We start from the raw sequence: 21,875 nt of genomic DNA, 5'->3' as shown, positions 1-21,875 counted from the left end.
GTCTTTACAATTACACCCCCTCGAGAAATGTCAGCTGAACACGTTTTACAAATCGCAATCCGCGCCTCTCTCTCTGATATTTTTGAAATATCTCCAAGCGGCAGACATGTTGGCTGTGAGCCAGCCCCGAGCATGGTCGCGCGCCGTGCTTGTCGCCGCGTTTTGATTACGTCATCACAACAACACGTTAGCTTACCAAACTTATAGGTGCATTTGTTGTTGTTGAAGCCCTGGCTGTTACAGTCTTTATTTACACTATTTTTGTTGTAGGCCTACTGGCCTAGATGTTTATGCAGTTTTAAAGCACCTTGGCTTTGTTCTGAATGCACTTTGTTGTAGTTATCCTACAGAGAAAAGAAAATGCACTTGACTTGGAATTAATGTACTGTATGCATTCAAAAGTGCTGAATAAATGTTTTATGGACCCATAATAGTGATTATTATTTAAGTTAAGTTTTGCCATAATCATGTCTTTTTCCATAATCAGGTAGCTGAACAACATTGGTAAAAAATGTATACATTATATATATATATATTTCTATTAATCATTTTCGGCATTCGGTTTTCGCCCAACTGTTTCCTATTTTCGGTATCGGTTTCGGCCAAGAATTACTCATTCGGTGCACCCCTAGCTTTACCAAAGGAATGGGTTATGTAACCCATCTAGCGTCAAATTATCTCGACGTAGCCTGAAAAAGTAAATACACTGGCCATCCCTAGTCTAAAGACCTTTTTTTTGGTTCTTACTGCTCTGTGGGAATACATTTTTAAGAAATGGTGGCATGTGGAAATGCAGTTATAAGTACTGTGAGAAATCAATTTATGGCAGGAAGATTAATCCAATAACTGTAAAAGCCCCTTACACACTGGCTAAGTTTCTGTCTGTATTAAGCGTGTTTCTCCATGCAGGCAGCCCTGTGCCAGCCAGAGTAGTCTGAAGGACATCAACTGGGACAGCTCACAGTGGCAGCCCCTGATCCAGGACCGCTGCTTCCTGTCCTGGCTGGTAAAGATCCCATCGGAGCAGGAGCAGCTTCGCGCCCGTCAGATCACTGCCCAGCAGATCAACAAGTTGGAGGAGCTCTGGAAGGTACACAGTTGACAGGCTAGAGGCTTTTTCTCACGGGTTGCATATTCAGAGGAAAATCGCCGCCAGAACTTTTTTAAATTGAAGTGGCAAGCACAAACTTAAGGTTTTTAAGCCTCGCCGTTTTAAAGGCTTTTGCTACTATACAGTGAATGGAATAAAAGGTTGAGAACCTTTTATGAACATTCATCACTGTTTGTTTTGACTTTGTTTCCTCCCAGGACAACCCCACTGCCACCTTAGAAGACCTGGAGAAGCCTGGAGTGGACGAGGAGCCCCAGCATGTGCTGCTACGCTATGAGGACGCCTACCAGTACCAAAACATCTTTGGCCCTTTGGTCAAACTGGAGGCTGACTATGACAAGAAGCTTAAGGAGTCCCAGGTACCTGAACGGCACTTGTAATTGCGAACCTTTCAAATCATATACTAGTGTTTCTCTTCCTTAAGTGTCCATGATTTTATGTGAAGTGCAGTTTTTCAGATGAAATAAAAACATTGACTGCAATGACAAGTGTTTCTGGTGGACGCATTTAGCTTAAACACATCATTTTTTTGCGTGTCTATAGGGTTACAGAATGAATGCCTTTTACCTGTTCTTTTGTTGATTTTATATGTATGCTTTTTATTTTCTCCTTTGCAGACTCAAGATAATATAACAGTCAGGTGGGACCTGGGGCTGAATAAAAAGCGGATTGCCTATTTCACACTGCCCAAGACGGACTCAGGTGGTAATTCTACGAGCTTTACTTCCTCCCAGTGGTTCTGTGGTACAGATAGAGCCCCACCCATCCTCATTCAGTCCTGAGAATTGCACGCCACCTCCCAGACCCTCCATATTTTGGTGGCATGTGTGCTTTGTTTTGTTTTTGCCTCTGTTTTTGTAGTGGGTCTTTGTGCGTGCACGGTACTGTATAATTTTGTTTATGATCACAGCCCATCCTCCTTAGTTTATTTGTGAGTCCTTTGGGGCATAGACAGGTAGCTAACTTGTGTCTTTATATCACTCCCAGATATGCGGCTGATGCAAGGTGACGAGATCTGCTTGCGGTACAAGGGAGACCTGGCCCCGCTGTGGAAAGGCATTGGTCATGTCATCAAAGTCCCTGACAGTATCCTTTACACCTTTTATCAGTTTCATCATCTATTGCATTACAGTGTCTGGCTCATTCCATTAGCACTAGTCCCTAATGGCAAGGTACGGCATTATCTATAAAACTGGACTAGTATAGAAAACATCAAATGTACTTCCTTAACGGCTTGTGTTTGAAGACTATGGAGATGAAATTGCCATTGAGCTGAGGAGCAGTGTTGGAGCACCTGTGGAAATCCCACACAACTTCCAGGTGGACTTTGTGTGGAAGTCCACATCCTTTGACAGGTAGGTGTTATTTTTTTCCCTCCCACAAATAATACAGGGAGCTTAATTGTTTTCGTTGTTTACCCTCTTCACCATCAGATGTGCAGTGATGGATTAGTTAGTGACTCACATTTGTGTTTCTGCAGGATGCAGAGCGCCCTGAAGACGTTTGCGGTTGACGAGACCTCCGTGTCTGGTTACATTTACCACAAACTGCTGGGCCACGAGGTGGAGGATGTGACCATCAAGTGCCAGCTGCCAAAGCGCTTCACTGCCCAGGGCCTGCCCGACCTCAATCACTCACAGGTCAGACCTCACAAAACACCTACTCTGTGATTCCTCCTATTCATTTGTCATTATTTTCTAAGGTCTTCAAGATATTACAGCAGGCAGAACTGTGTTGAGTCAAGACTTAAGCAATATCTCCACGTGTAGCAGGCCCTTTTTATTTTTCTGGCAGCAGAGTGATACTGATTTGTGCAAAGGAATTTGATGTTGTAGCTGATATTATAACAACATATCACAGCATTGACCCAACCGATTGCTTTATTTAACTTATCTAATTGTTATTTGATAAACAAAGGTAGTTTGTGTGCAATACTTTATTAAAGCGGATAGAAAATGTAATCTGTTTTAGTTTAATTTTAAGTTTAATTTTGATCTTTATTTGCAACAGTTAACACTTGACTAAATCCTCTTTTTTTGTCTGATCAATGCATGTTCAGGTGTACGCTGTGAAGACGGTGCTGCAGAGGCCTCTCAGTCTGATCCAGGGTCCTCCTGGCACTGGGAAGACGGTCACCTCTGCCACTATCGTCTACCACCTGTCCCGACAGGGCAACGGGTAAGACACATAGACTTGCATATGGAAACGCTTAAAGGGACCTGTGTTGTCCTTTACTTTTCCTGTCCTAACTCTATGGTTTGTATGTGTGTTTGTTTGCAGACCAGTTCTGGTTTGTGCTCCCAGTAACATTGCTGTGGATCAGTTGACTGAGAAGATTGACAAGACTGGACTGAAGGTCGTCAGGCTGTGTGCCAAGAGCAGGGAGGCCATCGAGTCACCAGTCTCCTTCCTGGCTCTGCACAACCAGATCAGCAACATGGACAGGTCAGTGGCATGTAGGGAAATTGACTGTGTACAAATACTCATTTCATACCTCACCGGCCACCTCCATATTTATATATGTATATTTTGTTTTGTCACTTTGACCTTGAATTTCACTAAGTTCTCTTTCTCATATTCAATAAATGTATGTGCCAAAAAGGACAAACAAGATTTGAAATTGGTTACAGTGATCTTGATTTCATTTACTGGGGATTTTGGAAACTGAGAAAATGTCGGGTGCTGGTTTCTTTTGAGATCCAAATCTGAAACTGATTGTGCCCCCGCGGGGGGGCATGGAACAGTGAATGGGAGGGAGAGACGTGAGGCAATGATAATGCATAAGGTGTATCATTACCTTACACACAACAGAAAATGTGTATATGTAGTTTGGTCTGGTCACCAATAGGCACTAGCTGTGTCTCGCTACTCAGGGAGAACATTAAGGTTCTGCAATACCCTGTGTACATAAATCAGTTTAGAAATAGAACCAAAAACACCTGTCTGAAAATCATTATGATTTTAAGATTTTCTCAAGTTGAAGTAAGACAACAATAGTTGTATGTACATCTATTGGTAAATTGCTAACAAGAAATGAAAGGAGATAGTTCAGCATACTTTTCACACATGAAATAATGGAGCTCAAGTTGCAGCCTGCAGCTCATAAACTGACTTCATGGCAACATAATCCTTCCTGTTTACAGAACTCAACTTCCAAAGCTGGCTAGGGCAGGGTTTTTAAACTTTGAAAGCTCCTCCACCAGATCACAGAATAATTGAGTATGTTCATTAGTGTACGATTTTAATGTCTGCTTTCTGTAGTCACCCCGATGTGTCCTTGTCTCCCTAGTATGCCGGAGCTTCAGAAACTTCAGCAGCTGAAGGATGAGACCGGTGAGCTGTCGTCTGCCGATGAGAAGCGTTACAGGGCTCTGAAGCGCACCGCTGAGAGGGAGCTGCTCATGGTGAGGAGGAGGAGCTTTAAATGGTTAATCCAAAACAGCCTCAGGTTGAAACTCGGCTTAGAGACCGGCTACTGCTTTTCAGACACTGCTTATACAACATGTACTTTCTGCTAAGCAAGAACAGCATTTACAGAACAGTTGGAACCATCAGAATTACTAAGTGCTATTACGAGGCATCCTAATACCGAATGTTTTGGTAACCAGGAAGGACCTGTGCTATTAATATCAATATGGAATTAATCACAGGAGGAGACCCTCTTGTTTTTCACCACTGTATCAAGACTCCTATTAAATAATTGTAACTTCCTTTTTGTTGTCCAGAATGCTGATGTTATCTGCTGTACCTGCGTCGGCGCTGGAGACCCTCGTCTGGCCAAAATGCAGTTCCGCTCCATCCTGATTGATGAGAGCACCCAGGCCACCGAGCCAGAGTGCATGGTGCCCGTGGTGCTTGGAGCCAAGCAGGTAAACAAACCATTAGAAACAACTTGTTCACAAAGCTTGGGGCCAGAAAATCCTACTGTTGGTTTACTGAGCAGCTTTAAGAGCCGCTTTCACACCAAGTAGTTAGCCGGTACTTGTTCCCCCTGAACTCTTTAGTCCCTCAATCTGTCCAAGTAGATCACGTTCTCACCGGAATAAGTCCCTGAGGGAGGATTAGGCAAATGAAGCCTCTGACGTCACTTCTTCTTCTTCTGCTTTGGGTTCACAAAACTTTTCAGAGTTTCACGGGGCGTCTTTTGCAATTCGCCAGCCAATCAGAAATTGTTAGTGTGGCCGACACACCCCATGGATGTATAATAAGAACAGGATACAGCCTCGGAGGCGGGGTCTCGTTCTTTCCTATGAGAGCTGCTCATTGGCGCATGAAGGCAAAATGGCCCAACCTTTGAGAGAGCGAAACGTCACAGATTACCCGTCATGTCTGGCTTTCAGAGCAGAAATACCCGTATGTGTGCTCATAGAGCATGCTCAGTTGAGTTGCCACTTAAGCCCCGCCCCCTGAGCGCCCACTCTCGGCTCACTAGAATGAATGGAGAGAAAATAAATCTAGATTTGGCTTTTAGTACATTTTACAACTTTAAGGACCGAATGATTCTAATAAGGGCTATAAAATAGTTCATACTGAGTAGTTTATTTAGTCTTTTAAAAATGATCCGTATTTCCCCATGTTAGTCAATGGGGAAAAAGTCTTTCTGGGCCCAGTGACGTCACAGACTGATACGGAAGTTGCAGTACAGCCGTTTGGAAACAACGAATGTTGGGCACAGAGTCCGGTGCACTTCCTGGGGGCTTGACACCACCACAAACCATTTCCTCCTCAGGAAAGTACTACCTCGCTAGCAGGGACGATCTGGGGGTGAAAAGGTTTGCATGAACCAGGGACTAGTTCCAGATCCTTTTTGCTGTGAAACCAAATCCCCCCCCCCTTATCGGCCTAGTTCGGGGGGGAAAGTACTCCAGTGTGAAAGTGTAACTGTGACTGTTATCAAGACCTTTCCATGAATTTAGCAATTGAGCTCCTGTGAATACAAATCTTCTGACTTTCCGCTTTGCCTTAAACATGTCAATATAATGATATGGATAAATGACTATTTGAATGATATGCTTCCTCCTCCCAGCTCATTCTGGTGGGTGATCACTGCCAGCTCGGTCCCGTGGTGATGTGTAAGAAAGCAGCCAAAGCAGGTCTGTCCCAGTCCCTGTTTGAGCGCCTGGTGGTCCTGGGGATCCGGCCCATCCGCCTGCAGGTCCAGTACCGCATGCACCCTGCTCTCAGCGCCTTCCCCTCCAACATCTTCTATGAGGGCTCTCTGCAGAACGGAGTCACTGCAGGTTTGTTCACCACATTTATTTCCCCTGTGGTTATTACATCGGCATGTTAAAAGACTTTAATGTAATGAAATCATCATGCTCTCTTCAGCTGACCGCATCAAGAAGGGGTTCGACTTCCAGTGGCCACAGCCCGACAAACCCATGTTCTTCTACGTGACTCAGGGTCAGGAGGAGATTGCCAGCTCCGGAACCTCCTACCTTAACAGGTAACATCACACATTTACTAGGGTTACTTTGCATAATTTAACTAAATAAATAATTCAAAATATACTAAGTGTATTGAAAAGAGGGTTGCCAAACACTAGAGGGTGCTATTGTATATGTCGATGGTTAAGAAAGCCTCTTCCTGTCCAACATGATCGAAATGAAATGCTTGGATCATCTCCAGAGAACACTGAAAGAAATGTTTCTTCCAAAAGTCTTCTTATTTTCAGAAATGGACCTTGTTGAAGGGGGGCCAGACTTCCAGACAAGCAATATTAAAACCAGTGCAGTGCATGTTATTTTTGTTTGTGTTTTAGCTTTGGCAAGTCAAAGAATCCTCATCCTTACAACAGCATTTACTATTCCAATGAACTTAGGATGTAGTGTCCCAGGGCTGAGCAGTACAGTTTTTCGCTGATATTTTTAAAGGACGGAGGCTGCCAATGTAGAGAAGATCACCACCAGGCTGCTGAAGGCTGGAGCCAAACCTGACCAAATCGGCATCATCACCCCGTACGAGGGTCAGCGCTCCTACCTGGTCCAGTACATGCAGTTCAGCGGCTCCCTGCACACCAAACTCTATCAGGTAGCACAAGCATCTGAGACACTCTAGATCAGAGATGTACTTAATGTCATCCTTTGTACTTCCATGAGCTGTCAATACATTCAAATGATTGGGATACATAAATGATCATCAGTAAAGTTGTCCTGTGGTGTTTTACAAACTCTCTTCCTTTGTTTTACCTATGCAATCTCTCCCTGATCTTCCTCTTCTCCTATCCTTCTATAGCAAGTGGAAATTGCCAGTGTGGACGCCTTCCAGGGCAGAGAGAAGGACTTCATCATCCTGTCTTGTGTGCGTGCCAACGAGCACCAGGGCATCGGCTTCCTGAACGACCCGCGTCGTCTCAACGTGGCGCTGACCAGAGCCAAGTAAGAACCTTCACAATAGATCATTATGGCACAGCACGCAGCCAGCTAATGAGTGTTTGATTCAGATGTTCCACGTAGAAGGTTAGTAGGGGTTGATCAGAGAATTTCGACAACCGTTCTGTGGAAAAATCTTCTTATGACTTTTTTTATGAATTGGATTGTGAGCACCCACAGTATCCACACTACAACAAGTGTAGTTAAAAACAAAATGTCTTTCCCATCCCTGAACAGCTGTCTGTGTGTTTTTATAAATAAAGGTACGGTGTGATCATCGTGGGAAACCCCAAGGCCCTCTCCAAGCAGCCGCTGTGGAACAACCTGCTGAACAACTACAAAGAGCAGAAAGTCCTGGTGGAGGGACCCCTCAACAACCTGAGGGAGAGCCTCATGCAGTTCAGCAAGCCCCGCAAACTGGTCAACACCATCAACCCTGTGAGTAGAACAGAGTAATGCTTGTGCACCCATGCTGTTTTGAGGCAAACAATGTCACAAGACAAAACAAGCCAATTGAAGACATGTATTTGGACTCTTGTTAAAAATAAATGTTATTTGAAGCACTGAGTATTATGCAACTGTATCAAATTGACATTGTCTGGTTATCTCCAGGGCGGACGTTTTATGAGCACTGCAATGTACGACGCCCGCGAGGCCCTCATCCCAGGCTCCGCCTACGACCGCAGCAATGCCGGTATTTATTTACTAGAGGATTATTAAATTGTGGTTTTTTTATCAACAGGCTGCATAACAGTCCAGAAAAACAATACTGGACTAGCCTGGTTAACTTTGTAAAAAAAGCTGACATGAGTCTTGTCCTGTATGCTTTCTTTCAGGCGGACGTCCGTCCAACATGTACTTTCAAACTCACGACCAGATTGGGATGATTGGGGCAGGACCCGGTCACATGGCTATGAATATTCCCATTCCCTTCAACCTGGTGATGCCCCCAATGCCTCCGCCCAGTTACCTGGGGCAGACCAACGGCCCTGCTGCAGGTACAGTGCAGCACTGAGATGGCCCTCTTTGCTATGAAAGGGGTTAGTCGCAAGGTACAGGGCCTGTTTCGACACCTGTCTTATTTTCTTTCTTTTTTCCCCCAGGTCGTGGAGCGATGAAGGGTAAGCCTGGACGTGGCGGGCGGCAGAGGGTCCGAGGGTCGGCCCACCAGGGGGCCAGTCAGGGTAACGGACCAAACAGCCAGGCCAGCCAGGACGGGGCCTCCCAGCCCTTCTCCCAGGGGCCGCTGACTCAGGGCTACATCAACATGAGCCAGCCCTCTCAGATGAGCCAGCCTGGCCTCTCCCAGCCGGAGCTCTCCCAGGTAACACCTCAGTGCCACGTTTATGACATGCTCAGGATGAGTTACGTCAATCTTTTCTTTTATTGATTTCACACGTCAGACATGTTTTCGTTTATTTCGTTTAGGAAAATGCAGTTCGTTTTCACTTAGTGAATTATCACTTTCTTATTATAAACTTTATTTTGAAAGAACATACTGTACCTATACAGGAATATATGACAGTTATTTTCCAGCCTCTTGGAGACTTTTGATGTATTGAATTTGATTTAATATTGAGTGTTATTATAGTTTGGTTGCACTGGTCATATTGATCTAGAAATGTATTAGGTAATAATAAGAATAATATAAATGTATATTAAATCATATATATTGTTTTGCATTACAAGAAATGAATAGTTAGTGCCTTAGATCTCACTGATGAAGGCAATTCTGTCTGCAATGATGCTTCTGTCCTCCCGTTTCCAGGACAGCTACCTAGGCGATGAGTTCAAGTCCCAGATCGACGTGGCTTTGTCCCAGGACTCTACTTACCAGGGTGAACGTGCATACCAGCATGGTGGGGTGACTGGACTGTCACAGTACTAGAGTGTAAGTACATGAGATATAGTCTTTGTAGTCACAATCAGGCACATTTACACATACATTATTTGAGTTTCCCGGCCTTCAGCTCTTATGTTAAATATAAAGTTATTTTCAAAATCACCTTTGTGGTGTGGACAAAAGATTATAAGCCTGTTTTGTGTCTTGCAGGTATCTTTAAAGAAGGGAGCTAGGCTTGAGCTGAGCTTAGTTCATCAGCTTTTTAATCTGGGAAATAATAAAAACATAAAATGGATACCTGTTTTCCTCTGCTACAACCGAAGCACCACCGAGTGAAAGCGACGGGATAGCGAAACCAAACCAATGACCAGCGAGAGAGATAAGAGGGTGGAAGACGTAGAGAGCACGAACGGACGGGCATGGAGACGGCGAGAGAGGCCGAGTGAACAAGCAAGAGGCGGGGGCCGATGCCCGTGCAGTGTGAAGGAGGGGAGTCGAGAAGATGGCGGCATGTGGTCGGGCTGCTGAGGGAAACGGAGCGGAGATCTCAGCGGTCTCTCGTGGGAATCCAAATGAGGTTCAATTCCCAATAAAATAATCCAGCCTACCCCTTCAACCCACAGCCTCCAGGAAGTGTAGGAAAGCCATCTGATCTCCAGGTGGGGATCGACGCTTTCTAGCCGAATTTGAAGAACTTGTTCTCCAAACTTTGCAGGGGGCTTGAAAACAGAAAGCCATCGAACAGGAAACACAAAATCCCAGTGCTAAAAGTCAGTTGGTTTATCCACCTGAATCTCTGAAATGTGGTTTACCATGGGAGGAGAGGGGCACCAACACTCTTCCAGTGGGCCCTAAAGCCTCAGCAGCCTCAGAAGGAAGCAGCAGTCGACACCCTCTCGGAGAGGAAATATAAACACGGTTTCTGTGTTTGAGTCTGAGATTAAAGAGCCTTGAATTGAAATACCTTTCACTTGCCTTGAGAACCACTGGCTCTTTCACAAGGTCTTTGACAGCTGGTTTGTGACCACACGTCAGTGGTGCAGTGGCACGGGGATTTCAGACTGTTTTTTCAAGGCATGACAAGCGAATCCCACCGGTATCGCGATCATCATGGGACAGTTTTTTCTTCTCTGAAGTACCTTTCCTATCACAGAGCACAAAATTGCAAAAAGGTCATCGAAACTATCAAACATGACCAGCATTGAATATTCGACTCAATGTCATTTGATGTTTCAGCAAAAGGCTTTTCCTTATTTGAATCTTTTGAAAGCAGGCGTTGTTGATGTCCTGCTGTGCTTCATGACCAGATGTCTTTTTGAAAACACTGTGTGTACGCTTAGATTGGCAAACGCTTGAAAGCTTTGCGTTGATAGATTCCTCAGGGGGTTGTGGGCTGTCCACACTCATCAGAAATATCCCTGCTTGAGGTGAAAGAAACCAAACGAGGGGGAGAGAGGGATGATGGTAGTTGATGCTTACAGGCGGCCGTGGCAATCAATCCACCACAGGTAGGGAGTAGAAAAGGAAGGTGGCTGAGGGAAAGGAAATGTGAGTTTCCACATCTGGAAGACTAGCTGAGGTTATTTTCAGGGGTTGAGAATGCTGATTGAAACATTACTTTAGGACTCTTCTGTCCATATAGATTAGGTAACTTGTAAACCCATTGTTATAAATACAAATAAATCACAGCATTTAGATTTTTGTGAATATTGTTCACATAACAAGCAATATAGTCAGGCTGATGGCCATATTGCTAAGCCACACACATGTAACGAGTGAATTATCATTGGTAATTGTGTAATACATAATTTAAATATTAATGTAATCTGAAAGATCTTTAGTTAATGTGTGAATAAAAACATGACTAGACCCTAGTCACAGTGCACATGCCATCAGTACTGATAAGATGGTGAGAACAAACATGAAAGTGAGTGAGAACCTGAATCAGTGCCTATAATAAATCACCTTCATATAAACAGCTGCAGCACAAGCATGAATGTAGTTAAAAATCAAACTACCAGCAAACAAACCTTCCAGGCATCAGAGGGTTGAAGAAACCCTCAGGAAAGGACTTGTTGTATTTTTATTTTTGTAATAAAATCAGGCCAGGTAAATAGGAGGTCAGTTGTTTTAGCAGCCAGGTAAATTCTCTAAGGATGGGCATATAAAAAAGCCACCTTCCTTCTCTTGTAAAAAACGAAAGCTGGTAGAATTTACTTTTCTTTCTGTGGACTTGTGATTTGTGCGAAACTGTATCGCCTGCTTTATGTATTCCTTGTAGAGTTCCTCTCCAGATTTATGTTGATCCTAACCCTCTTCCTGGAACACTGAACCTGATCCAAACGTTTCTTTAGTCAGGAGTCTCCCTGTGTGTGTCATGTTTTGTTCAGTTGGATATTTAGCCGTTGTGTAGTTTTACTAAGATCTGTTTGCTGACAAAAGGAATGAGGCGAACTCTGTTCCCTTTTCATAAGTTTTGTATCTTCTCCTCAATGTCTGAGAGATTGTAGTTTTGTAACTCTTCCAGGAAAGATGTATTTTATTTGTTGTTAAACACAGTAAGAATGTACTCCAGTGTTTCTCACCTGCTTCTTATTTCAGCAGACAATCATGTCGCTAGTAGATGTGGCCATGTTTAATTGACTTAGAAATTGTGTTTGAATCTCTTTAGTGCAATGATTTAATGTCACAGATCGACCCGTTCCTTTGAATCCTAACATGTAATAGCTTTAAGAACCTGCTGCCGTAATATTATTGCTTTGGTGTTTCCTTATCTTCTGAGCCATGATGAATTTCAACATGTAGAGTGATCATTGAAGTAATTCAGTAGTTGTTAAACATTTGCATCCAATCCCTTGATTCTGTCATCAGGCAATGTGATGTTGATATCTATTTGAAACGTCTTGCAGTGAAGTTTCATCACATGGTGGTTCCTTGTTTACCTGAATCAATAAAGGCTGTCGACTTGAGTAATTCTTTGATGGTGTGAAACTCGGTTCAGATTTATTTGCAGATGCTCATTCATTTGAACATTTTACAGGTATTGTACAGTAATAACACAAAGTATATACATGGGACACGACCGTTTTTTACACTGATGTCTGCCCTGCCTTTTTCTTTTGTTTCCGTTTCATAATTTTCTTTTTCAGCTGTCCACGTTTCTGTTTCTCAATGGTCTCGTGGATATTCTGTTTGAACTTCTTTTTCTGGCTCCGGATCTTCTCCAGCTCAGCTTTCCTCTTGGCCTCCAAGTCTGGATCCTGAAACGGCAGATTGATCAAAAACTGACAATGACCCATTTGCTGATTCCAAATCAAAAGCCCTAAACTATATTATTTGTAATGTTTCGCTACATTGGACACCTGAGGAACAATGTTGGCCTGTGTTACAGAAACTTAGCATGATAATCAGACTGAACGACTTTTATTTATTAGATTTATATTCATAGGTCTGGTAGCAACCGAAACGGCTCACATGGGAACCGAGCTAACAAAGAGGGAGGCATTAATAACTTAGTGGAAAATCCCTCATAGTTATTTGGCAGAGAAATATCCTTGAAAAAACTTACAAACTTAATGTGTCAAATTTTTGCAAGTTCAGCTGAAGAAAATTAAATTATCCTTCAATCATATCTAATAAGTGCCACGTAAAAACATACATTTACAATGAGTTAATTATTTTTCGCACCTGACATTTTGTCGCTTAGTCTTGGTATAATTGACATTCTAAACTTTAACAATGTCAAAAAAAAAGGTTTATTAAAGTTGGGCTGTTAGACCAAAACATACCTTTCCCTCCAAGATCAGCTGTTTCCTCTTGTTGGTCTCCTTTTTCTCATCAAAATCTGTTGACTCAAGTTTCTACAATACAGAAAAGAGTTTATCATCAGCACAAAAACATGCCAGAAGACGTATGTACTGCTTGTATGTACTTACTGAAAAACCCAACAAGAAAATATTCCTGAATTAACACAAACTCAGCTGACAGAATATATTTTTAAAAGAGGTGTCCGTACTATTTCACACTGCCTTCTGGTCACGTTGACCTGGGTGAGGATCTTCAGGACATCTTTCTCCACCACCGGATATTCCTTCAGCTTTGTCTCTATAGCAACAGAGCAGTTAGCGTTAGGTGCATCTGGTTCAGGATCAACAAGTTAATACAAGCTTACTTTAGTATTTAAAATGTACATGAAGAGGCTACCAGCCACATCAAGGGTTTGGATTTGAATAAGTTACCATTGTAGCTTGTAATAAAAAAAAAAGAGTCAAGATTTACAGATTTATATCTATAAAGTCATCGGAAGGAGATTACTGTTGATATTTCACTGATTATGAATACTATCTGACCATACGTTTATTCACTCTATGTATGGCTGCAAACATTTCTATTTTGTATCAGTGCCAAAGCAGGAAATATCAATATTTGAAGCTGCATGTTCTGCCATTTTTGCATCAAAAATTGAACTAAGGATTCATCGATAATCTAAATCAAATAGACGTTGCAGCTCTAAACCTTGTGTGACTGAAAACTGGATTTGATTTATTTCAAGTAGAACAGATGTTCACACTGCAGCCACAGGTACAGACGAGCCTGCAGGTCAGACTAGTGTTTAGTTAAGCTCCAAAACACACAAAAGGTAAAACCTACTATTCTCTGCTTCGATGGACTGGACCAGGTGAATGTCGTACTGCGTCACCAGAGTGATGGAGACCCCATTCCTCCCTGCAGAGGAAAATAACCACGTCATGTTTGAGCTGCATTTATTTCAGACATGTTATCATCAAGAATAAGTCACACATTCATGATGTTTGTGATCTTATCGTTAAAAATTAAACGTGTGAAAGGCTACCTGCTCTTGCTGTTCGTCCCACTCTGTGGATGTAGATCTTTGGGAGGCCGGGGGTGTTGTGGTTAATGACGACCTGGACAGTTGGAATATCCAGACCCCTGTGAGTCAGAGGGAAGGGTGTCAAAACAAAGTGATTTCTGTCTACAAATCTGGAATTGTGGGAGGATTGACAGCCATCATCCCTGAGACAGCAAAGCTTCTTACCTGGAAGCCACGTCCGTCGCAATCAGCAGTTTGAAGACGCTGGCCTTGAACATGGCGAGGTTTGCAAATCGTTGTTTCTGGAGAAGACGAAGAGCAGACATTCATTGCGAGTGCCCCTTTCATCTGCTATAATCTGCTATAATCCCTCACAGACGGTTTCTACACTATCACAATGGCTTTGTGCTCGCTCTACGTTTCAGTCTTTGTCTCTTTAATGAGAGGAATATGATTTTCCACATCCAACACGAGCGGCTCCGAGTACCGGTGATAAGCGACACACCATGTTGGAGGAAATCTCTGCCTTCACCTTTCTCTAACACAAAGCAGTCAGATTCTTTGTAAGTGCAATTCATTAACTGGTCAAACTGATTTTTATATATGGTCGCTCATCGACCTTGAAACGTCATTCAGCACAACTCAGTCACTACAACTAAATGATTGCTTTCACTTAGTGACGGAACAACAAAATAAAAGTTTGTTAATTGCACTCTTCTTACCTGTTTCATCATGGAGTGTAGGGAGATGGTTGGAAAGTTAAATTCCCTCATCATCATGGTGAGGATTTGGCAGTCCCTTATGGAAAGAAACACATGTTCTATTGTAATAAAAAAATGTTTTGTATATGAACCACACCAAATCAACAACTAAATGAACAAGCAGAGGCCTCTTACTAGTTATCACACCAAGGTTCAAAGAGAAAAAGGTATTGCCAACTTTGTAATTAGCAGTGGCGAGCCGTGACTTTTATACCTAGGCCCTATGACCCCCCCTTCCCTCGAAATAAGAGTTATTACATCACAGCGTACACTTCAGCGGAATATCAAAACAACGGCCCGGGGTGCAAAACGCATCAATGACAGCAACCAGGGCCGTTCCTGGCCAACTTGTGGCCCCATGCAAAGTTATATGATGGGGCCCTCTGTGTCGCGAGCGTAACGTCCGCAATAATAAAGCCCACCCATTTAGAGGGAAGATATGATTGGTCAATTGTACTGTCATTTGACATTACTCTCTCGTTCAGTTACTATAGCGGGCCCTCTGTGAATTTACAGCAGGACCACCAATCAGCTCCTATCTTCACAGTAACTTGCAGAGACGGCTCAAGGAGCTTCTTTCATTTAACCCTTCACATTCCAACAGAAACTGAACAGGCAGATTAAATGAAGTTATTTTGTTAAAACTAATGAAAGATATAACAAACAATTTTTTTTTTTTTAAATGTTTTTAAATATTATTTTGTAGAATATCTTAGGGGGCCCTGACGGCTCACCACTGGTAATTAGATGTTCTGTTTAACAACATCAGTTTATGCTACAAATCACAACCTTAACTGGCACCATTGCACGTTTCATAACATGTACAAGGTTTCCTTTAAATGCATGACATTATGGTTACTACAGGGCTTAGTAGGGTACGAGCATACACAACTTTTCACTACTTCCAGTCCACTTACTTGCACGTGTTGACGAAGATGATGATGGACCAGTCGTCATGCTCGTCGGTAAACTTCTGAATCAGGTGGACCAGGTAGGCGTCCTTCACCTTCTCAGGAGTGAGGATGTACCTCTGGTCCAGCTCCTCCACGGTTCGTGTACTGTTAACAACAATAAAGGGATATTTGACCTTTCTATATTGATAGGTAGATGCCAGAGAGATCCTAGTACAGGAACTCTGGAGCAGGAATGCATTTATGGCAAGAAGGATTTGAAAGAGACTTTAATAACTGATATGATCCAATCAGAAGGCCTTCACATTCCCCTGCAGGAAACATCTTTATGGCAGCTCAGCAAAGTGTGTGCTGCAGGCAGGTCAGCCAGATGAACAGTTTCTGCTTCACAGTGAATACACCAGCTTGAGTTTGTTGCTGCTTTCTGCACACATCTGAATAGTGCCAGTATCTGAGCTGTACTAAGCAGAATGCTCATTCGACCATACATAACTCCCATTATTTGCATGACTCTGCATAACATCCAAAAGCATTTGTGTGAGAGACACGCTTCAGTGATTAGCTGCACTTCAGATCAGATGCAAGAAAACTGATCTTCCAGGCTGTTTCTCACAAAGAATGCATCTGGAATGAGGAACAAAAGCGTAGTCACTTAGATTTTTTTTGTGAAAGGCCACTAAATAAGTACTTTAGATACATAATGCATTTAAAGCCTTCTGCAAACAAAGTTAAAAACAGCTCAAATAACACCTGTAATGTGAGAAATATTCCTTTAAAAAGTAGGTTAATGGCAGCAGGTTACTCACTCCGATTTGCTCTCCCAGAAGAAAGGTCTGTTCATGGCGATGGACTTCAGGTCGTGCAGGGTGTCTGTGAGCGTGGCGCTGAACAGAAGCGTCTGCCGTTTAGCCGGTAAAATCGCCAGGATCGTCTCCAGGTCTTTGGTGAAGTCGGTACAGCCCTGCTCCAACAGCCGGTCCGCCTCGTCCATAATCTGACAAACACACAGAGACGATGTCACAAACTGTGCGAAAAACAGTAGATCAAGAAGTAGCGTGACTGCGTATGCAGATTTAAAAAGATCCAAGCATTTGGGATCATAGGAACTACAGCACGAGATCTGAGCACTTAATGTTTTTTGCTGTTTAAAAGAATGAGGAAAAACACATGGACTTCTCTTTTGCATAATAATGTATTTATTTCGTAGTCTAAATGTATTCCTTGGCCCAACATATCTTTAGTTCATTAGAGCGATTAGGGACCTTGTCCTAGTATAAGTTTGTGTTCCTCCCTAAACTCACTAGAAACTGGATCCTGCTCATGCTGAAGGTGTTGGAGCTGCGGATGTGATCTGCTAACCGTCCGGGCGTAGCTACGACCACATGTGGTTGCTTGGAGAGCTCCAGAGCCTGGCTCACCATGTCTGTCAGAAACACATCAGAGACAACGTCAGCACAGAGGAGATGCTCAGATAGAGTTTCAAGTAACTGGCTGCAATGATTTATTCAACTTTAAGCAGCAGCAAAGTAACAGCAGAGCTTTAAAATGGTTTACCCATTCCACCGACGACGATGCAGTCTTTTAGACCCAGCGGCTTCCCAAAGACTCGAAACTGCTCTGCGATCTGATAGGCCAGCTCCCTGTATGACATCACAGACACAACATCAGCGAGAGTCAGTAACATAGTTTCCATTCATCTTAGCTCAAGTATCAATAACAAATGCCTCATATGCAGTGTTCGAAATGGGGGGGAGCCAGGGGGAGGGAGCTCCCCTGAAGGCCGACTTTGAGATAAATAGGGGGAGCCCAAAAGAATCGTGCATATTTGTGTCACACAGATTAGAAATGTTGAGTTTCTGTAAATAAAACTTCTTCCATTTAAATAATAGTCATTGTTCATTACAGTTTCTGAATATTTGTTTTATATTTGTGAATATTTCTGGGTGTTGCCATCTGTACGGCGGCGCTGCATTCTTTAAGCTACTTACTTACTTACTTACTTACTTACGCTATGGTTACGGCAGGCGATGCTGGCGCGGCATTTGATATTTTCATACTGATATTTTTTTTAACTCTGGCTTTGTAATAAAGAATATGGCGAAACGAAAAAACAGCCAAGCCCCGCAGCTTAGAAGCGAAGGAGTCTAAAAATGAAAACATGAACGGAACAACTTTTAGTTGGCCGGCTGTAAACGGCATTAGGGTCGAGTTTGACAGCTCCACACCGAGGGAGAGGCCTGCCTATGCAGAGCGTGAAAAGGCTTCAACAACGTCTCAGCTGCCGGCGCCACCTGCGCTAGCGAACCTTTCCTGACGATGCCCATGACCTGCCTTTTAACTGGACACAGAAAACATGGAGTGAGTGGAATGAAAGTTATCCATGGCTTTTAAAAAAAAAATTTTTTAAATGTGGATGTGAGATTTGCAAAGAGGCAAAAAGTATATTGATCTCCCTGCCGCTCGCAAAAAAATCCACCTTTGTGCACCTTTCACAAGAATGGATTCAGGGAAAAGTCAGCAGTAATCAACAGAATAACCTGCGGAAAAAGATTTGTAAGCACTAAGAGCCAGGCACACGAAAAAGCGATCGAGATTTCGGAGATGAGAAAAAAGATGTCCTACCAAACAAGGTAGGCCTATTGGCAATCAATATTGATCTAATGCAGGAAACATCTTTCAGGTCTGCCTATATGATTGCCAACAAAATAAATAAATAGGGCTCCCCCGAAAACAAATGGGTAATTAGAACACTGCTCATATGTTTGATGGGGACAGATCCATTTGAAAAATAGTTTGTGTTCAGTTGTTGTGAGCTAACATATAAAAGACAGTCTGTGTTGAGTTCTGTATTTTAAATAAATACAAAAAAACTATCTCAGATTTAGACATTATTTAGGATCTGAAGCTTGTGTTTCTTTGACATGTCGTGACTTGAATATTAAGACTGCTCGGTTCAAATACATTGGTCGTTTAATTTGGCAAAGTGTCAGAGAACCATACTGTGAAACACTAAAGGTCTTAATGTGGATTTTCCCCCATAAGTGTAGCGGGGTCTCCCAGCTTGCTCTCTGACGCTGCACAGCACTGACCTAGTAGGAGTGAGCACCAAGCAGAAGATGCCATATGGATCCTCGGAAAGTTTCTGCACAACTGGAAGCACAAAAGCTGCTGTCTTCCCACTTCCAGTCTTAGCACAGCCCATACAGTCCCGACCTGCGAGGAGAAACAGACATCACATTCCTTCATCTGCTATGATTTCTGGTTAACCAACTTACAAGGTAACTTCAGAGGATTCTACAGTAATTATTTACAATACCTTTATTATAATGGTGACAATCTCATACTCCATGAGAAAAAAAGTATTTGTTGTCTTTGCTTATCATGACTCGTGATTTTTCTGGAAAATGTGGAAGCAGTCACATGGGGTAATCATTTACATGTTATTGTTTACTAATGTATTATGAGGGAAAGAGCCGTATCAAAACAAAAGCCTTATTCCTGACCTCTTAATCATACCTCCAATCAATAAAAAGTTATACTTTAACTGCAACTAAGAGCAGTTTGGCTCATTTATAATACAAGCAGAACCCACAAGTGTCTCATGATTTGGAAAATGTACCATTATTTTAAATACATTTTCAACTTACCTGACCATTACAATTATAACATGTGTTTGAGTAGTTTCATTACTAATCGACACTGCTGATATGGACGTCCACGGTAGTGAAGAAGATATTTACATCACAGGTTTATGGGCTGGGGATATATATGTTTACTGTGGACATTTAACAGAGACTTACCTTCCAGTATCGGCGGCATGCAGTGTTCCTGTACCGGAGTGGGTTTGTTGATGCCCATCTGTTTACACTGTTTCACCAGCCAGTCTGCCAGGCCCAGCGAAGAAAAGTCACACATTTCTATCGATTTACCGGGCTAGATTATCACTTCTGTCAACTTTATTTTACACAATAATTACGGAAATACTCGCGTTAAACGTAGAGTTAAACATCCTCGTGTATTTCATCAATGGTCGCTGCGTGATTACGTAACAGTACAACGTATTTTTCTTCTTCTGCAAGTTACGGACGAGTGGAGACGGTGCTGCCCTCTGTTGGTTAAATATTGTGTTTTTTTTAACTCCACTATATTTATCTGACTGGTTTATTGGCTTTTCAGATTTGATTTTCTTATTCTTCGGGTCTAGACAAAAGCATTGCCAAAGAACGTCATTTTAAATTATAGTCTAAAACTAAAGGTTACATTTTCATGCATACGTCGAAAATAGTATTGTTCCTCATTAGGTAAATAAACAATTACAAAATAAATGTTCTGAATCGGTTGCAAAGTGCATCATTAAAAAGGTAAAAAAATAGGTTGAGCTCATGAAAATGGACTTGGTTCTTACGAGAGAGTGATGCTACAAACATACGATGCTCCTATGTAAAAATGTATTGATTGATTTTTGACATATTTTATACAGTATATATCAGTTGTTGCAGCTGTAAATGTGTTTTTGGGGGGAGCTTGTACATTTCACTTAGGGATGTGGAAAGACTTTGTTATTTCTGTTTATTCTAATAATTATACTCTGACCCATGTGGTAGAGAGCTGTTTGGTAAAGCTTTCTTTCTTTAATTAACAATCGAATGACCTCTACGTCAATTGATAGATATTGCTGTCCTAAGGTTTTACCACTCTGGCTGGATGATGAAGTTAGACATAATTTCAGATCAATACAAAAATGTGAACTTAAATGTCAGGTTGTTTATTTTCCCCCATGATGAAGCACCACTGATACACAGACAATCTATCACAGATATAAAAGTTGCATTTATTTCTTAGCTAACATAACTTCATCCGCAGATCTGGAGTCATTTTAACCTTGAATTTTCGCAATCAGTCTTAACTTGTCTTCTGTGCTTAATAGCACTGACTTGTCCCTCTGACTGACCCTGCCTAATGTACCTTATTATTTTAATGGAAGATTATATTTGCATCTGGGTGACTAGTGAACAATGCTATTTGCACCCAGATGAGTACAGTGAGCAATGCTATTTGCACCAGGGTGACTATAGTCAACAATACTATTTGCATCCGGGTGACTATAGCGAACAATGGTATTTGCACCCGGGAGCGAAAAATGATATTTGCACCCCGATGAGTACAGTGAACAATGATATTTCCACCCGGGTGTATATAGTGAACAATCCTACCTTTTACATTTGTACCCTTCATACCAAAGATGCACTTTCTCTGAAAAGAGGTCGTCAACTGCAGTTTGGACATTACTTTTGGAGCATGCTTTGGTGCTTAGTGTAGCCTGATCCGAACTTTATGGCATTATGTGACAAAGGAAAGGGGAAAAAGGGGTTTCTCTATTTTCACCGGGGTGCAAATAGACACTCCTTAACTTTATCAAGTATGCTTTGGTCTGACATTTGAGAATTTAGATGATTGCACTCAAAGCTTTTTTTATTCTTTTTTTAATTAACAATTTTAGATTTGATTCTGTCTGGACTTAAATTTCCAATGCAAATAATGCCTTGGTTGCCAGATCCTGTAGATTTTTCTCTGTCTGTCTCATCTGCCACAGTGAGTGTGAAGAAGGCTGTGAGCTTGATTAACACGCTGCTTGACTTGGAAAAGGAGAGAAGTCTTCCACAATAAGACCAATATGGGTGTGCACACTGGGGCTGCCAGAGGTGGTTATAACCCTTTGTGTTAAAGGGGGAGGCCTGCAGGTTCAGCTCTATCCTGCTCAGACCCTCTCCAGCTGTGCTATAAACGGCCTTGGACCGACTGAGAAGAGTCTTTCCAAATGAGCATGAGGGTTGTTTGCATGTAAGGCAGCGATCTGATGTTCCCTGCAGCCTCCCTGCAGCACAGAGCAGCAGTCAGCTGCATCGCTGACACAGGCCACTGAGCAGCACGATTAGCTGCTCCCATCGCTTCCACTACATTTAATGTTTACCTCCTGTTCATGCAAAGGTTTATTTTAAATCAGAGGTGACTTCAAACCAAGCCTTCATTATTTAATGTGGTGAAGT

At 42.4% G+C, this 21,875-nt stretch overlaps 2 protein-coding genes across 2 annotated transcripts in view; one reads left to right on the top strand and one right to left on the bottom strand.

The window, feature by feature from the left end:
• Positions 1-12,294, top strand: part of LOC104958147 (regulator of nonsense transcripts 1) — a 13,420-nt gene extending 1,126 nt beyond the window's left edge. The window contains exons 2-21 of the mRNA XM_010785859.1: positions 910-1,090; positions 1,309-1,470; positions 1,729-1,816; positions 2,099-2,197; positions 2,358-2,466; positions 2,592-2,751; positions 3,171-3,289; positions 3,392-3,556; positions 4,401-4,515; positions 4,837-4,980; positions 6,138-6,351; positions 6,440-6,557; positions 6,985-7,141; positions 7,346-7,488; positions 7,746-7,920; positions 8,095-8,176; positions 8,319-8,480; positions 8,586-8,806; positions 9,251-9,373; positions 9,536-12,294. Coding sequence (XP_010784161.1) covers positions 910-1,090; positions 1,309-1,470; positions 1,729-1,816; positions 2,099-2,197; positions 2,358-2,466; positions 2,592-2,751; positions 3,171-3,289; positions 3,392-3,556; positions 4,401-4,515; positions 4,837-4,980; positions 6,138-6,351; positions 6,440-6,557; positions 6,985-7,141; positions 7,346-7,488; positions 7,746-7,920; positions 8,095-8,176; positions 8,319-8,480; positions 8,586-8,806; positions 9,251-9,370 — 2,734 coding nt within the window. The 3' untranslated portion in view covers positions 9,371-9,373; positions 9,536-12,294. The remainder of the gene's footprint in view (positions 1-909; positions 1,091-1,308; positions 1,471-1,728; positions 1,817-2,098; positions 2,198-2,357; positions 2,467-2,591; positions 2,752-3,170; positions 3,290-3,391; positions 3,557-4,400; positions 4,516-4,836; positions 4,981-6,137; positions 6,352-6,439; positions 6,558-6,984; positions 7,142-7,345; positions 7,489-7,745; positions 7,921-8,094; positions 8,177-8,318; positions 8,481-8,585; positions 8,807-9,250; positions 9,374-9,535) is intronic.
• ddx49 (DEAD (Asp-Glu-Ala-Asp) box polypeptide 49) lies at positions 10,259-19,891 on the bottom strand. Its single transcript, XM_010785852.1, has 13 exons — positions 19,629-19,891; positions 18,918-19,041; positions 17,383-17,468; positions 17,130-17,251; positions 16,635-16,822; positions 15,835-15,975; positions 14,879-14,954; positions 14,382-14,458; positions 14,178-14,275; positions 13,976-14,050; positions 13,341-13,429; positions 13,114-13,185; positions 10,259-12,585 (listed from the first exon to the last, which is right to left on the bottom strand). The coding sequence occupies exons 1-13, from the start codon at positions 19,741-19,743 to the stop codon at positions 12,415-12,417; spliced, it is 1,434 nt and encodes a 477-aa protein (XP_010784154.1). The 5' UTR covers positions 19,744-19,891; the 3' UTR covers positions 10,259-12,414.
• Positions 19,892-21,875: the final 1,984 nt, after the last annotated feature.

Source organism: Notothenia coriiceps, unplaced genomic scaffold (assembly GCF_000735185.1).
Source record: "Notothenia coriiceps isolate Sejong01 unplaced genomic scaffold, NC01 NC01_scaffold00028421, whole genome shotgun sequence".
NCBI lineage: Eukaryota > Metazoa > Chordata > Actinopteri > Perciformes > Nototheniidae > Notothenia > Notothenia coriiceps.
This window is presented reverse-complemented; position numbering and strand designations above follow the sequence as displayed.

Bases quoted from the DNA above. Each gene is read 5' to 3' on its own strand.
- ddx49 (XM_010785852.1), bottom strand. From the start codon at position 19,743: ATGTGTGACTTTTCTTCGCTGGGCCTGGCAGACTGGCTGGTGAAACAG. The intron at 15,976-16,634 runs GTGAGTAACCTG...TGTTGTTAACAG, and splicing joins TTCTGGGAGAGCAAATCGGA to TACACGAACCGTGGAGGAGC. The intron at 14,051-14,177 runs GTAGCCTTTCAC...TTTCCTCTGCAG, and splicing joins GGGACGAACAGCAAGAGCAG to GGAGGAATGGGGTCTCCATC.